At 42.7% G+C, this 14483-nt stretch overlaps 1 protein-coding gene across 1 annotated transcript in view; it reads left to right on the top strand.

Moving 5' to 3' along the window:
* The window catches only part of CD2AP (CD2 associated protein), a 387343-nt gene that overhangs the window by 65828 nt on the left and 307032 nt on the right, over positions 1-14483 (top strand). The window contains 1 exon segment of the mRNA XM_029596051.1: positions 14213-14363. Within this exon segment, the coding sequence (XP_029451911.1) occupies positions 14213-14363 (151 nt within the window).

Here is a 14483-nt window from a genome sequence, read left to right as displayed (position 1 = left end):
GTGTATTTCTTCCTGGCAAGTGTTCACCCCCTGCCTACACCAGAATAGCGTTATCCCGCTCCTTGCCTCCCCCATTTCTCTTATGTGCAGTCCTTTATTCTCCAATCTACTCCCCTCATTCTCAACCCATTGCAGTCCTCCCTCCCCCCCCCCCCCCCCCACTTTCGTTTTCTTTCACTTTAATCTGCTCTCCCTGCTGCCGTGCCCTCTTTTCTCTGCTGCTGCTTCCTGATCCCTAGGCCTCAATCAGGGCAAAGGTGATTCCTTCTCCCAGGCTGCTGCTTGTCACCTCTTCCCCCCCCCCCCCCCAAAATATCATCCGGACCCAATTGGGGCGGTCTTATCAATAGAGAAAAGCCACTCACGTAGGTGAATGGATTTTTGAAATTTGACTGTCTGGCTTAAGTCTGTTTTCAGTTCATGCTGCATTCATTTTTTACATGCATTAGGGTGATGCCCAAATGAGATTTGGATGGAGGATGGCACACTAGTTTTCGATTTACTTTGTTAAATTATAGTGAGAGTGACTAAGCTGGAGAAACTCTATAAAACTTAAAAAAATAAAGTGTGTATGTTCTTTTGAATGATTTTTATAAATATGAAAAAATGGTAGTCCTGTTTAAATCTGAATTTTGGTGAACAAGGATACATTTTAATTTGTGTGGTAAACATAGATCTGTTATGTGAGTTATAACAGCAATATTCTTTAAATGGCTTATCAAACCCATTTGTAACAAATGCAGAAAATTAATTGGCTATAGTAGGGGTTCCAAACCCCTTCCTTTCCAGCCTCCAAAATTTGTGTGGACCCCCCAAATGCTTTTTCAATTTTCCCTGCAGTTATGTATCATATATAGAAAAGTTATTAATCTAATAGAAATAATTATATGTACAACAGGCTCGTTCATAATATTTAGAATGTATTAGATGATGCTTACTGATACAAAGAGAATATAATTGCAAAGCACAGAGGTAAATGTGCAAGAATGTACTCATGTTCAGTAACTTATGTAGTATAACTACAGGCAGCCACACAGCTGGATCTGAAGTGACTGGGGGAATGGACTGGTGGAGGGAGAGAGAGTTATGGACTGTGGAGCAGAGTCAAAGTGAGAAACTGGTGAGGAAGGAGGGATATTTCAGATAGGGCCACATCACTAAAGGGGAGATGTGGAGAGAGGTTTGCATTTATTTTCTTTCTAAACCCCCCCCCCCCCTCCCAACCCCATGGTATCTTTAATTATTTTTTTAAATAAAATCACCTATGACAGGGAAACTATCCTGTTAGTTTGATCTGGCCAGGAATCCAATGGCTAGGTATTTAACATTTTAGCTTACTAATGTACTTTTTCAGAGTGTCTACTAGGGTTGGCCCTCTTTGGTAGGCTGTTTTATCCATCTGGTCAAGGAATCCAGGTCAGTGAGTTAATGGTGTCCATAACTTATTTAGTGTTATGATTTTTCTTTTTCTTTTCTTTTCTTTTTTTTTTAAACTTATGGATGTAACAATATAACCTGCTTAGAATTGTGGATTGGTGGGCTGGTAAGCCTATTAAATAAATTTCTGTGCAGCCTGTAAATTGTCAGATTCATGTGAGTTTTGACTTTTATTAAAGCCTCCCTTGAAACATCCAACTGTGTCTTGGGATCTGTGTGGTTCTGTCCCATCTGATGAAAGCTCCTTAACAGACTACAGTGAGTTTAAGTACCTGATTTTAGACTATCATATTTTGGGGGTGTTTACTCTGGCATGCAGTGTTGGTGAGTTCCAGACTCTAAAGATTTTTCCACATTATACAAAGATTTTTTTTTTTTTAAATAGTGTTTCTGTGCTCACAATCCTAGTTCCTTCCTAATGTAGTGTCGGATATCCGTCTTAACCAGCCAATTATTCTTCCAGTATTTTTTTCCCAAGCCACATGCCCAAAAAGATGAACAGGCCTTGCACAGTCTGGACTGCAAGAGTTCGTTATGCTTCTGACTGGAGTAGACTGAAGCCCTAAAAGTCCACACAAGCTTTGTTTCTTTTGACTCAGAACTGGAGTTGCTATAGCCAATACACAGTCTAATTACATAGCAGATTGTATCTCTTTCTGATATGCCTGTCAAAGCTCATTGTATTAGAGCCATGACATCATCTGTGGCCATATAAGGTCAGCCTTAATGGAAGAGATTTGCAAAGCTGCAATGTGGAGTTCAGGCCACACACTTACAACTTAGTAATAAGTGGTTAGGGACTCCTGACATGACAGTAATTTGTTTGGTTTGTTCTGAAAGGTTTATTTGAGGTTTATAGTCAAACGCCTCCTCTTTCGATGGTCCATTATTTTTTTTTTATTTCCAAATTGCCTTTCAAAAAAGGAAAACAAAATCAAATGGCCTGTTGCCAGTAAAATCATTGATGTGCCTGTTGGTAGTGGTCTTGTTATATTATCCTCTTTTGGTTTGAAGATAACCTGTAGCTAGGGATTGTGAGCTAGCAAGATTGTGAGGACTCTGTCTTGCTTGTCCTTGGAGAACATCTGCTACAGGTAAGTAACTTTTTTTTATTAACTTCTTACAAAATGCACTCCTTTCCCTTCTGTGTTGGCCTATTTAAGCCCATCAAAGATCTTCATTTAAATGACAAACCGTGAAGACTGAGGCACATTCCACTTAGGTGACACACATTTAATCTCTTGTTTCTTACGTAACCTAATGTTGTGTATATTGTGTGAATGATGAGCTATATAAGTGTTTCCTAACCCTTTCAAGCCCAGGGCACAACTACATTAACAAAAATGTTGTGTGGCACACCAACCTTTACAAAGCAGGCAGTGCAGACATAAGAGGACTCATGGCCAAAAGAAGAGCTAGGGAAGCACTGAAAGCCCCACCGGTCTGTCTTCCAAATTGTGAAACAAAAGCATAGAGGGGATAGAAATACATATGAACCTATCATAATGGACCACTTCCCTCTAAATACAAGTACAGATAAGGGAGAAATTGATGTGAAGAATGCTCAGTTAATTACCTTGGCTGCCATATTATATATGACTGCCAGAATTCCTTCATTGCCACTACTTGCAACACTGAGTAAGTCACATCCAATACTCTGTGTACGCTCACCATGTCTTATTCAGCTTGTGTATAGTACAGAGGCTGAAAGGACTCGAGGAGGTGGCTCAGAATGGGGAATATGGAGTACTGTGTGCAGTGTATGTGCCGCACAAAGCAGGGCCCAGCTATCTGTGTGCATTGCATGCTGCCAATTAATTACCATATTCCAGAACTCATACTGTAGCTAGAAGAGACTTGCATGATTAGAAATTCTCAGAAAGGAGCTCTTATACATGTAAGAGCCACTGCTAGTGTCTTTTGTTGCAAGGTACTAAGAGCAGAGCCCAGGTGTTGGCTTGGATCTGAGTATCAAGCAGTGATGACTTTTCTGTGGCACACCTAATCAGGTCTGGCGCACTGGTTGGGAAACACTGAACTATAAAACCAATTGTTTTTGACTAAACAAGGCCACATTCAATTTTGTGTTTGATAGCACATTGGCATTCAGACTTGATTTTTATCCAGTATGACTGCTGTTAATAAATAGAAAAGCACTGGGATTCTAGTGTTTGTAGTGATTAGCTTGTTTTCTTACCTAAAAAGTACAGAATTCTGGAAATGTTTAAGTCTGCCATTCATTCTTTCTGTGATGGTCTTAAATTTAGAATGTGACTTTACCTATTTCCTTAAAATTGCTCAGTAGACATTGCTTCATTTGGTATTTAAGCAGTGATATTTGTAAAATACATTGCTTTTTTTTTTTTGGGTGATCCTTGATTCATTTCTTTTTTTTTTTTTTTTGTTAGTGACACATTACTGTTCATAGTTGATTCAGCTTTACTGCAGTGTCTGTAGTCACATACACTCTATTCCAAAAATATACTGGAAAGAAGCTTCACTTCCTAAACTCTGAACTCATTAGTCAGAGCAGCTTAGAAATTCAGCTAACCTAAATTGTATCATGGAATATGGTTTTATAATTCCCTATCCCAATCTCATCTATTTAAGTGAGTTGACAAGCATCGGTTTACTTTAAGAAGAGTGGAATGCTTTTGGCAAAATTACTTTGTTCAAAAAAATTAAACGTGCCCTGGGCTTTGTTTTGTACAGAATTTTTGTGGTGGTCTAATTGTACAGGATCCCTTGCTTGTTTAACTCTTTCTGGACTGCTGCTTTGGAGCCTTCTGTATACAGGGAATCTGACTAGTAGTTTGAATGAATCAGTTTACAGGAAAGGTTTTTGGTCACGATATGCATTTGTGTACATATTTTGGTGTTTCTTTTCAGTAGGCACAGACTTGCAATCCAACACTGAAGTGCTATGAAGTGTTAGAATGTGCCATCCTCTCCCCCCCCACCCCTTTTTATATTGGCATGCTGTATACTTGTTAAACACTTACAGCAGTGTTTTCCAACCTTTGCATGCCCAAGAGACACTTTCATTGACAAAAATGTTGTATAGCACACCAGCCTCCATGGGGCAGGCAATTCAGACACTCATATGGTCAAAAGAAGAGCTATGGAAGCACTGCAATCCCCAGCAGTCTCTTCCAAATTTTAACACAGAGGGACAAAGATGCATATGAACACATTGCAGTGGACCAGTTCCCTTTCTTTACAAGTGAAGAAGGGAGAAGGCTGTGTAGTGTGGCCAGTCAGGTCAGTCAGTTACCTTGTCTGCTACATGTGGCTGCCAGAGTTCCACCAATGCTGCTGCTCTCAACACTCTGAGTCACTTTCCATGCTCAGTGCACACTCGTTTTCTTGCTCAGCATGGGGATAAGAGAGGCTTGAAGGACTTCGAGGAGGAGGTGCTGTGTGCACCCCACAAAGTGGGGTCCAGATATCCATACCCTGCATGCTGCCCATTAATTTCACACTCTGGTTCTTAATGCTGTAGTTAGGAAGAAGAAGCATGCATGATTACACATGTTCTCAGAAAGGAGCTCCTACTTGTTTTAAGAGCCACCAGTGGTGAGACTTGTTGCTGTAAGATGCTGAGAGCAGAACCCAGGTGCTGGTCTGGATCTCAGCATCAAGCAAACTGGCTTGAAAACAAGAGTTGCAAGGTATTAAAACATTTGATCTTCTATCACTTTTTAAAAGAATGGCCTCAAGGTGGATTGCAGTCAAATTTAAATCAAACTTAGGTATAGTAACAACACTAGTGGCAAGGTCACTTAGTCATAATTCAGTCAAATTATTTAGTTGCCAGTAGCATTACACATTTTTCTTGCAACAATACAAAGGTAGGGCAATTGAACAGCTAGGGTTAAGATAGGTGGGTTGTGCATAGTTTTATTTAATTAGGTTGTAGAAGTATAATAGTTTTTGGGGGTGAGGAAGATTGTCACCTTGGTGCTGATAGTACTTATAGTAGAATCAAGGATCTATTAGGGCAGGAGTGGCCAACCTTTTAATGCATCAAAAGCCAAGAAATCAGAATGTACAGTACCAAAGAGCTTCACATTTTCAAGAGACAGGGTATCCTTTGAGAAACAGGACTCTTATAAGAGGTGGCACAGAGGTGACTACCTGTGCCAGACTGACAGGGTGCATCCCATTGCCCTTTTTAGTCAATCTGAGAGTCTGTAAGGGGGAAGGGTTGCCAAAAGCAGTCTTTACCCAGTGCTCCATTTTTGCCTAGCAACTACCCTGCATGTGGGGGAGTCCCCACTGGGGATCCCCCTTTCCCTCATTTCTACCAGTATCTCTCTTCCTCATAACCTTCACCATTTTCCAAACCAGTCTCTCTGTCCTGACCTACTGCCTTGTCTGTTCCTCTCTCAATTCCCCCACTCTATCTCCACTAATATCTCTCAATATCCTACCCTCTCTCCATGCAACTAACCTCCTCCTACCTATAGTTTTCTGTTGCCTGTTATGCTATCTATCCCCCTTCACCAACACTAGCACTGTCATGATCCTATCTTTGCCACTTCTGGTACTCACACATTCTCATAATCTCTGCCTATCCCCCTTCCTTTCTATCTCCCTCCCCTCAACTTAGCTCTGGTCTCTTCACTCTTGCTGAAGAACATATTACAACATGAACCTTGGGGAGGAATAAGGTGCCAGTCAATCCAATTTTTATTTCGGCCTTAAGGGTGACAGGGAGAAAATTGACATTCACCCCCTCCTTACTTTCATCACAGTGTCGTTCTCTTCCTTGTGTTCCCTAACTTTCAAACCACTCACCACCAACTCCCAGCATTCATCCCCCTCCTCAAATCTTTCAGCATTCACTTTTATTCATATCACTCTCCTAGAAGCATTCACCCTCCTTACATCTTCTCCCCAAACAATTATATTCCTCACATCCCACATCTCCACTGCTACTGGTCCTCCCTCTCCCCCTCCCCCTCTCCCTTTTCAACAATTACCTTCTAACCTTTGAAAAAATCATTTTGGCCTGACTAGAGCTCAGCTGTTAGCTGAATTCCAAGTTCTGGGAATACAGTGATCTTGCTGGGTCTGGGGCAATGCTGACTTTTAAATTTCTTTCTCCTGGACAGCACATCAGAGAATAGTCCTTTATTTCAGGCAGCAAGTGGGGTAGAGCAGGGAGCTGATTAGCTTTTCTTTGCTGTCCTGTCAGCTGCAGCCTCACTCTTTCCCTTCTCCAGTCCTCCAGTGCTGCAGGTTGTAGACAAAAGGATAGGGGCAGAGCAGGGATGAGAAAAGTATCCTGCAGAAATAGGAGACAGGAGCCAGAGAAAGGAGCAATCAGCAGCACTGTAAGGATAGGAGAGGAGGGGTTGGAGTAGAAGTAGAATATCTCTTTTCTGCGGTGTATGCTACCTGCCCCAGCCCCTCCCCTCTTGTCTTCTGCAGTTGCCATGGGACAGGAGCTAAAGCTCTGCATTTTGCACATGAAAGCCACATGTGGCTCTCAAGCCACAGGTTGATCATCTTTGCCAGCAACAGAATAGATGCAAGAATTGAGCTTTACCTTTGATTAGTTGTCCTCTTCCCAAGTCTGACTGCTGCACTCCATCTTCCCCCCCCCCCCCCCCCCCTCTGGTCTAGCCCTAGTGTTCTGACTCCAGCACACTCCTGTCTACCCTCCCTTATCTGATCCCAGCACACTCCTCACTCTTTCACCAACCTAGATCCAGCACACTTTGACCCCCACTGTCCCAGACTTATTCTAGCACTTATCACCTGTCTAGCTGGATCCCCCTCCCTAAGCCAACCTCAGCCTAATCCCAGCACTTCCCTCTGCCCTGCCCAGCCTCGCTCCAGCAAAATCCTGATTCTCCTAGGACAAGCAGGACTGGAGTCCTCACATGTGGGTGACATCATCAGATGGAGCCCGGCACGGAAAACTATCCATGCAGGGTCTCTCTTCAATCTCTTCTTTTCGCGGAGCTACTGTATTGCAGTACTGGAGCTCATGCTCTGTTATGCTGGAAACATTGCACAAAGCATTTTTTCACTCTCTCTCTGGATCCCCGTTTGGTTTTTCCATCGGTTGTGAGTTGATCTTTTCCTCTCCTTCGGTATCTGCCGATCTTCGTGCCCTTGCGGTCTTCTGCACACCTCATGGCAGCCTCTGGCTTCCATCAGTGCCCCCGGACTCTGTCCTTAACAGATCCACGTGAAATATGCATCCTGTGCCTGGGGGCATTGCACGATATTCGAGCTGCGAGTTGTGTGTTCAGATGACCCTCAAAGATCCGCCACACCCAGCTGAACAAGATGGAGAGAAGGTCTTTGGATTGGGGAAGTCTGATCCTTCTACTCTGGCATTGATGCCATCCAGGGCTCAAGGACCAGGGGGAACCACTCATCCTTGTCCCTTCAGTATATCCTCCCCCCGAGGCCTTTGGGTGAGGAGGCCCATGTCGATTTCTTCTAAGTCCTGGACTTCTGGATTGTCATCCTCTGTGCCGGGGAAAGACCAGGCCGAGCACTGTGGGAGATCTTGGAAGCACCGCCATCGGTCTGTCCTCGCATGGTATGGGGCTTGGGTTGGTCACGGCGCTTGCCGCCTTGCCCTCGAAGTGGTTCTGGCGAGAAGAGGCCTCGTCCACCCTCACGGCCAGTGGTCCAAGGCCATCCACACAGATTCTGGTGTCGGGTGAGAACCACCTCTGCATCCCGAGGAGGAGCTGGCCTCACCTCTCCCCTCTCAACCTGCCCTTTCATTGGAGGCTTTTGAGGCAGAATTTGAATGTCGGGTGTGCCTGGCGGTGGAACATGCTTTGCATGACAGGGAGCCGGCGCTCCTGCCACCAGTGCCAGTTCTTCAGTTCCGGTGCCTGCACAGATGCCAGCTCCTGTGTGCCGGGGTTGGAACCATTATTGAATCAGCTCTATGCTCTCATCTGTGTCTTCCCGACCCAGTTGTTGCTGGCACCCCATGAGCCCCTTTAAACCCCTCTGTCATCTAATGGTCCAACCGACTCCCTCACAGGTTTCTTGCTTTGGATATATTTAAAAAAGTTTTTATTATGAGTTTTTGCCTCTATGGCCAACTTAATTTCAAATTCTCTCTTTGCCTGTCTTATCAATGTTTTACACTTACCTTGACAATGCTTATGTTTTATCCTATTTTCTTCAGATGGATCCTTCTTCCAATTTTTGAAGGATGCTTTTTGGCTAAAATAGCCTCTTACACCTCACCTTTTAACCATGATGGTAATCGTTTTGCCTTCCTTCCACCTTTCTTAATGCATGGAATTCATATGGACTGCGCCTCTAGGATTGTATTTTTAAGCAATGTCTAAGCCTGTTGAACACTTTTAACCTTTGCAGCTGCATCTTTCAGTTTTTTCTAACTATTTTCCTCATTTTATCAAAGTTTCCCTTTTTAAAATTTGGTGTTAGAGCTGCAGGTTTACTTATTGTCCCCCTTCCAGTTATTAGTTTAAATTTGATCATGTTATGATCACTGTTGCCAAGTGGCCCCACCACCGTTACTTCTCTCACCAAATCTTGCATTCCACTAAGAAACATATCTAATCTAGTACTAGAGGGTTTGATTGAGGGGAAAAAAAGGAAAACAGTAGTCTTTAATGAGGGCATTAAAAATATGTTCAACATTGATTAAACAATGGAAAGCTGAGCTGTGATTTGATATGATTTTGATCAATTCCACTTATAGTAAATCTGGATTTCCGTGGTACAAAAATATGTAAATAGAGGCCTGGCATACTATAGTTACCAAACCATCCTTTGTATCAGAGAGCAATTGACATAGTTGTATTTTCTGTTGATAAGCCGGGCCTAATTAGCCAATGCTTGTGGGTGACTTCATCCAGTGGCACAGAAGTCTGTCTTAGCTCATAGAACCTTTACTCTGTTGAGCATGTGCAGGAATTCTCGCTTGAGTGTTGCCTCATGAGCCCCCTCAATCTTTTTTTTTTTTTCTTCCAAACACAAGCATGGACATGGAACTTTCTCAGTTTTTCTATAAAAATGTTTTCAGTAGGGGAGAGAGAGAACAAGAACTGAAGCAGATCCTTCCTGACACCAAGACGAAAAACGCTTCCATTTAAAGCTGTATGCTTTTCTAGGAGACAGCTTTCTATCCGAAATCACAATGTCATCAACTTTCTTGGACAGTGATAGTGATAAGACTATTGAGTGCCCCACATCCTGTCAAGTTGAGGGAGAGGAGGTTTGGATGACACAGCCCCCCCCCCCCCCTCTTGAAGTGGATCAGATACCAGGGGGATTGGTGGGCAGACTGATAGCCTAACTAGGTATATGAGTTACACTTGCCTGGGTCAAGTAAAAGTAACAAGGATAAGGCTTTCTTGGTACTTAAGTACCTGCTGCACCATTCTCACTACCAGGGTAAGTGGAAGAAAGGTATACAGCAGTTCTGCATCCATCTTGAGAAGAAAAGCACTCTGAGCGGACCTGAATTTGCTTAGAAGAATGAAGCAACATTTTTCAACTTTTGTGTTCCTCTGACGCAAACAAATTGATTGAGGGAGGGAAAATTCAGCTGTTCCTACAGGAGTGAAAGATCATCACCATCACATCAAGATTGTGAATTGTGGGTGCTGCTTGTTTTTCTCCCATCTACCAGGGCAGCATTATTACTTTGTCAATCTGAATTTGCCTCACTGGACCCACCGTTTGGAAGTGGATACGCTGCTTTACCAATGAGCAATAGAGCTGGTCTCCTTCCTCGTAGCATGGCAAGGGGTTTTAGTCCTAATACTGCCTTATCCCCTAGTGATCAGAATTCTGAGATCCATCCTGGATTTATGATGGCTGAATATGAAGAACTTCCTCCACACTATCCTTTCTTTCATCCAAATGAAACCTGGATGTGCATTCTGGACCTGAATGAAGCTTACACCCACATTCTAATTCACTCATCTCATTGGTAATTCAGGATGGTTGATTGGCACGGTCAATAAAGTTTCTGTCCTTTGGCCTATCAGCAACTGTAAGAGTGTTCACATAGTGCCTGGCAGAAGTAGTAGTGTACCTTCATTGTCTTGGCATCTCTCTTTTTTTTTTTCCCCTATATGGACCACTCGGTAACAGGACCCTCCAGGACAGGAGTCTTACAATTCATCTTCAACAGTCACTGGGGTATGTCATCAACTTCAGCAAATCAAACCTAGTTCCAACTCAGAGGATCTAGTTCATAGGGGCCTGGATAGACTCTCTCATGGAAAGGGCATTCCTTCCGGAGGCCTTTCTAATCTGATGCAAAACTTCTTACATTGGAATTGATCCATGCCTCATTTAGTACTAGTTATACTCAGTCGAATGACAGCTACTATCCATGTGGTTCAATTTGTGCATCTTCATATGAGACTCCTCCAGTGAGCCCTTTAATCATAGTGGGACAAACTATAAAAGCGGGTGGCCATGCACACATGCGCGCCGGATTTTAAAATCCGGGAGTGGGGAATGTTCATAAATACACGTGGCGACACAATCGGGCCTTCCCCAGTTCCCTCCCAATTATGGAGCAGACTGGGAGGGAACCTTCCCTACTTCCTACCTACACTTCCTCCCTCTTCTCCTCTCCTCCCCACCCCCTAAACCTAACCTACTTTTCCCCCAAATTTTTTATTTTATTACTTATTGGTCCTCTGGAGTAGAAGCAAGTTATGTGCCTGCCAGCGCAAGCTTCCCTGGAACAGTGGCTGCTGGCCTCTGTCCCGCCCCTTTTTCAGGGCTCGGGGTTTATGTGCCTGGCCGGGCCTGTTATAAAATGCATGCTGTGCACGCAAGGCCCAGCAACGCATGTAAACCCCGGTTTTTATGCACATAGGCCTTTGAAAATTTGTGCTGTAGTGGAGTCCTGTTGAATTCAAAGGATGTAGTCTTTGAAGGAGCACCACTGTTAGATAAACCTCTTGCAGCTAATAGTAATTAATTATGCTTTGTAAGCATTTAGTCACCTACTGCAAGGCAAACAAATCCTAATTCAAACAGGACTGTCAAGTAGCAGTGTTTTATGCATTTCAAGCAAGGCAGAACAGGTTCCTAGATTCTTTGCTAGGAGTCCGAAAGAATTAAGGCATGGGATGTCAATCATGGAGCCTACCTTTTGGGCAATGTTTCTCCCAGGGATGTCCAAAACACTGGCTCACTGTCTCAGTAGAATTTTTCAACCACATAAGTGGTCCTTGGATCTTTAAGTGGCAAACAGCCTATTCCCCTTATGAGTCAGCTACCCATAGACTTGTTTGCATCAGAGATAAATCTGAAAGTGGAGAGTTTGTTCCATTTTTCTAAATGAACTCAGATTCACACTGGGGTTTCTCTGCTCAGATGGGATATCTTGTCTTCTGTATGCTTTTCCACCACTACCATTTAGTAACTAGGACAATTCAGAAGGTGATTCAGGATTGAGCAGAAATAATTCTCATTGCTCAGCTTGGCCCAGACAGGTGTGGTTATTGTACCTGGTTTAACTCTTGGTGCATCCTCCAATTCTGTTGGGAACCTCGCTGTCACTTCTAACACTGTGTGTGTGTGTGTGTGGGGGGGGGGGGGGGCGGGGCAGTGTTGTCTACAGCGACCAAACTTTACTTTCTCAACCTAACAGCTTGGACATTGAGTTCTCATTGATTTCTCCATGAGCACTGTCCAAGGAGGTAGAGGATATTTTGATTTCTGTAAGAAGACTATTACCCAGAAGATAATGTGCTTTTGAGTGGAAAAGATTTCTCACCTGGTGCCAGTTACCTTTAGATCTTTCTGCTTGTCACTCTAAGGATCTTCTTTGATACCTGTTTTTCTCAGGGCTATGTAAATGTTTGGGGAATGCTATTGATTCCTTCCACCACTATGTAGAAGGAAAGCCAATCTCTGTTCACCCATTGGTCGCAAAGTTTATCAAAAGATTATGGCATGCAAAACCCCCAGTCTCCAAATCTGCAGTTATGTGAGATCTCTGCTTTTCCCTGCACTGTTGATGAAACATCCATTTGAACTGTTGGAATCTGTTCTGCTGAGATTCATGGTCTTGACCCAGCATGGAAATTTGTTCCTCACTTAGAAAGTGGTATTTCTTGTGGCAGTCACTTCAGTGAGGAGAATTGTCAAGCTTCCCAGCTTTTGTCTCCTATGACCCTAGCAGGATGGGGAAAGCAGCAGCTAAACATACTTCATGTAATTCTTTGGTAAACTGCGTTGCACACAACATAGCCTCTGAGGCTCATCGCAAAACTGTCCCTATCAAAGACACCTACAAAGTTGTGACACTGCCAACCTTCACATACCACATATTTGTCTGGATAATCTTTCAAGAAGCATCAATAAATTTGGGCAAGCAGTTTTGCGCAACCTGTTCTCCCAGTTGTCCACTTTCCCACTTGTCAAGGCTAATTCAGCTCTGCTTGTCAATGGAGAAAGTGAATTTTCTTCACCATAAACGAGGTTCTCTGTAGACAGGATGAATTACCCATGCTTAATATCTATCCTTCCCTGAAGAGTCGATTACTTAGCTAAAGATAAGCTCTACAGATGGACTGATGGTCTCATGAGGCAGTGCTTATGTGGGAACTCCTACACATGCTCAGTAGAGAAAAGCTCTACTGATCTCAGACAGTGGCCCCTTTGCTACCATCAGATGGTTGCCCACATATTGTGGCTAATTCTTCCTCCTGTCTACGGAGAATTCTGTTTATGATAAGCAAACTTGCTTTTAATATTAGATGCAATATAAACTTTGCCTTGGGCTTTCAGGAAATGGTGAATGAGAAATCTAATAAATATTTCCATTCAGCTTTTTAGTACCTATCTTGCTAAATTAGTTTGCATATACTTTTAATATAAGTGGGTCTCATGGAGGCCTCTGAATACAGATTTTATAATTCAAGAAAAGACATTGAAGGATGCAATTAAAAAAAAAAACAAAACAAAAAAACCCACTTTAACATATTGTTCCTGTTATGATTTAGCTTAATATTAAGGAGAGCCCATTTAAACACTTTTTTTTTTTTTTTTATGATTAACACACAAGCCTTGATTTCTATGCAAAAATACAAGAATGCGGCTTTTTCTAACAATTAGCTACACAGCTTACCTTTCCTTCGCAAACTTATTAAAATAAACTTCATGTAGTGAGTTCTTTGGCATTCGGAAAAGTATCTATATCTCTAAAATGCTTAAGGCCGTGGATGTATTGTGGCTCTGGTCATGAGGGGGTATCTTTTGCTGCTAAATGTGGGTCTTTGTAAAGCCTCAGTACAGCGGGTCCCTGAGGCAAACAGAAGGATGGCTTGAACTGCTGGTCTGGAAGCAGGTGCGGAACCTGGCAGCAGGAAGAAAGGCATCTGCAGGTGTTGTGCAGGCAGATCAAATAGCTACCATCTGTGTTGCTAGAGTGGAGGAGGCGGCAGCTGTAGGCCTGCACGGCACTGAAGTGATGAGGTTTGGTTTGGGAGTAGGGTGATTAGCATGTGCAAAGAGGGGTGGGGGCGAGTCCAAAACATCCACCAGTGAATTTCACCAGTTTGTTTGTTTTTGTTTATTTATTTAGTACTCTTATATACCGATATTCCTGTAACAAGTTACAAATCACTTCAGTTTACATTATAACAAAAAACCTGTGCAAGAGAATGCATTACATTAAAACAAGGATGAGCAAACTTGGATCAAGTAACATGGTTTAGTTATCAGCTAGTTCTTTTATTGTGATGTGAAATCAGCTTGATTGTACTTAATTTTAATTTTTCTCTTTCTTCAGGAAATTAAAGAGGCAGAAATCAAGGATGAAAACATTCCAGTGAAGAGGGAAAAGGTTGGAAATGTAGCAAGTCTCGTTCAACGCATGAGCACGTACGGTTTACCAACAATAGGATTCCAACCACATCCATCAAATAAAAGCTTCAAGAAAAGTATGTGAATGTCCTTTTTTTATTTTGGTAGAGAAAGCAATAACTAATCAACAGCAGTCTAGTTATTTTCACTGCTATACAAGAATGTTAAGGAGAAATGAATAAATCAGGTTTGTTCAT

The sequence above is a fragment of the Rhinatrema bivittatum genome, chromosome 3 (assembly GCF_901001135.1).
Source record: "Rhinatrema bivittatum chromosome 3, aRhiBiv1.1, whole genome shotgun sequence".
Taxonomy (NCBI): domain Eukaryota; kingdom Metazoa; phylum Chordata; class Amphibia; order Gymnophiona; family Rhinatrematidae; genus Rhinatrema; species Rhinatrema bivittatum.
This window is presented reverse-complemented; position numbering and strand designations above follow the sequence as displayed.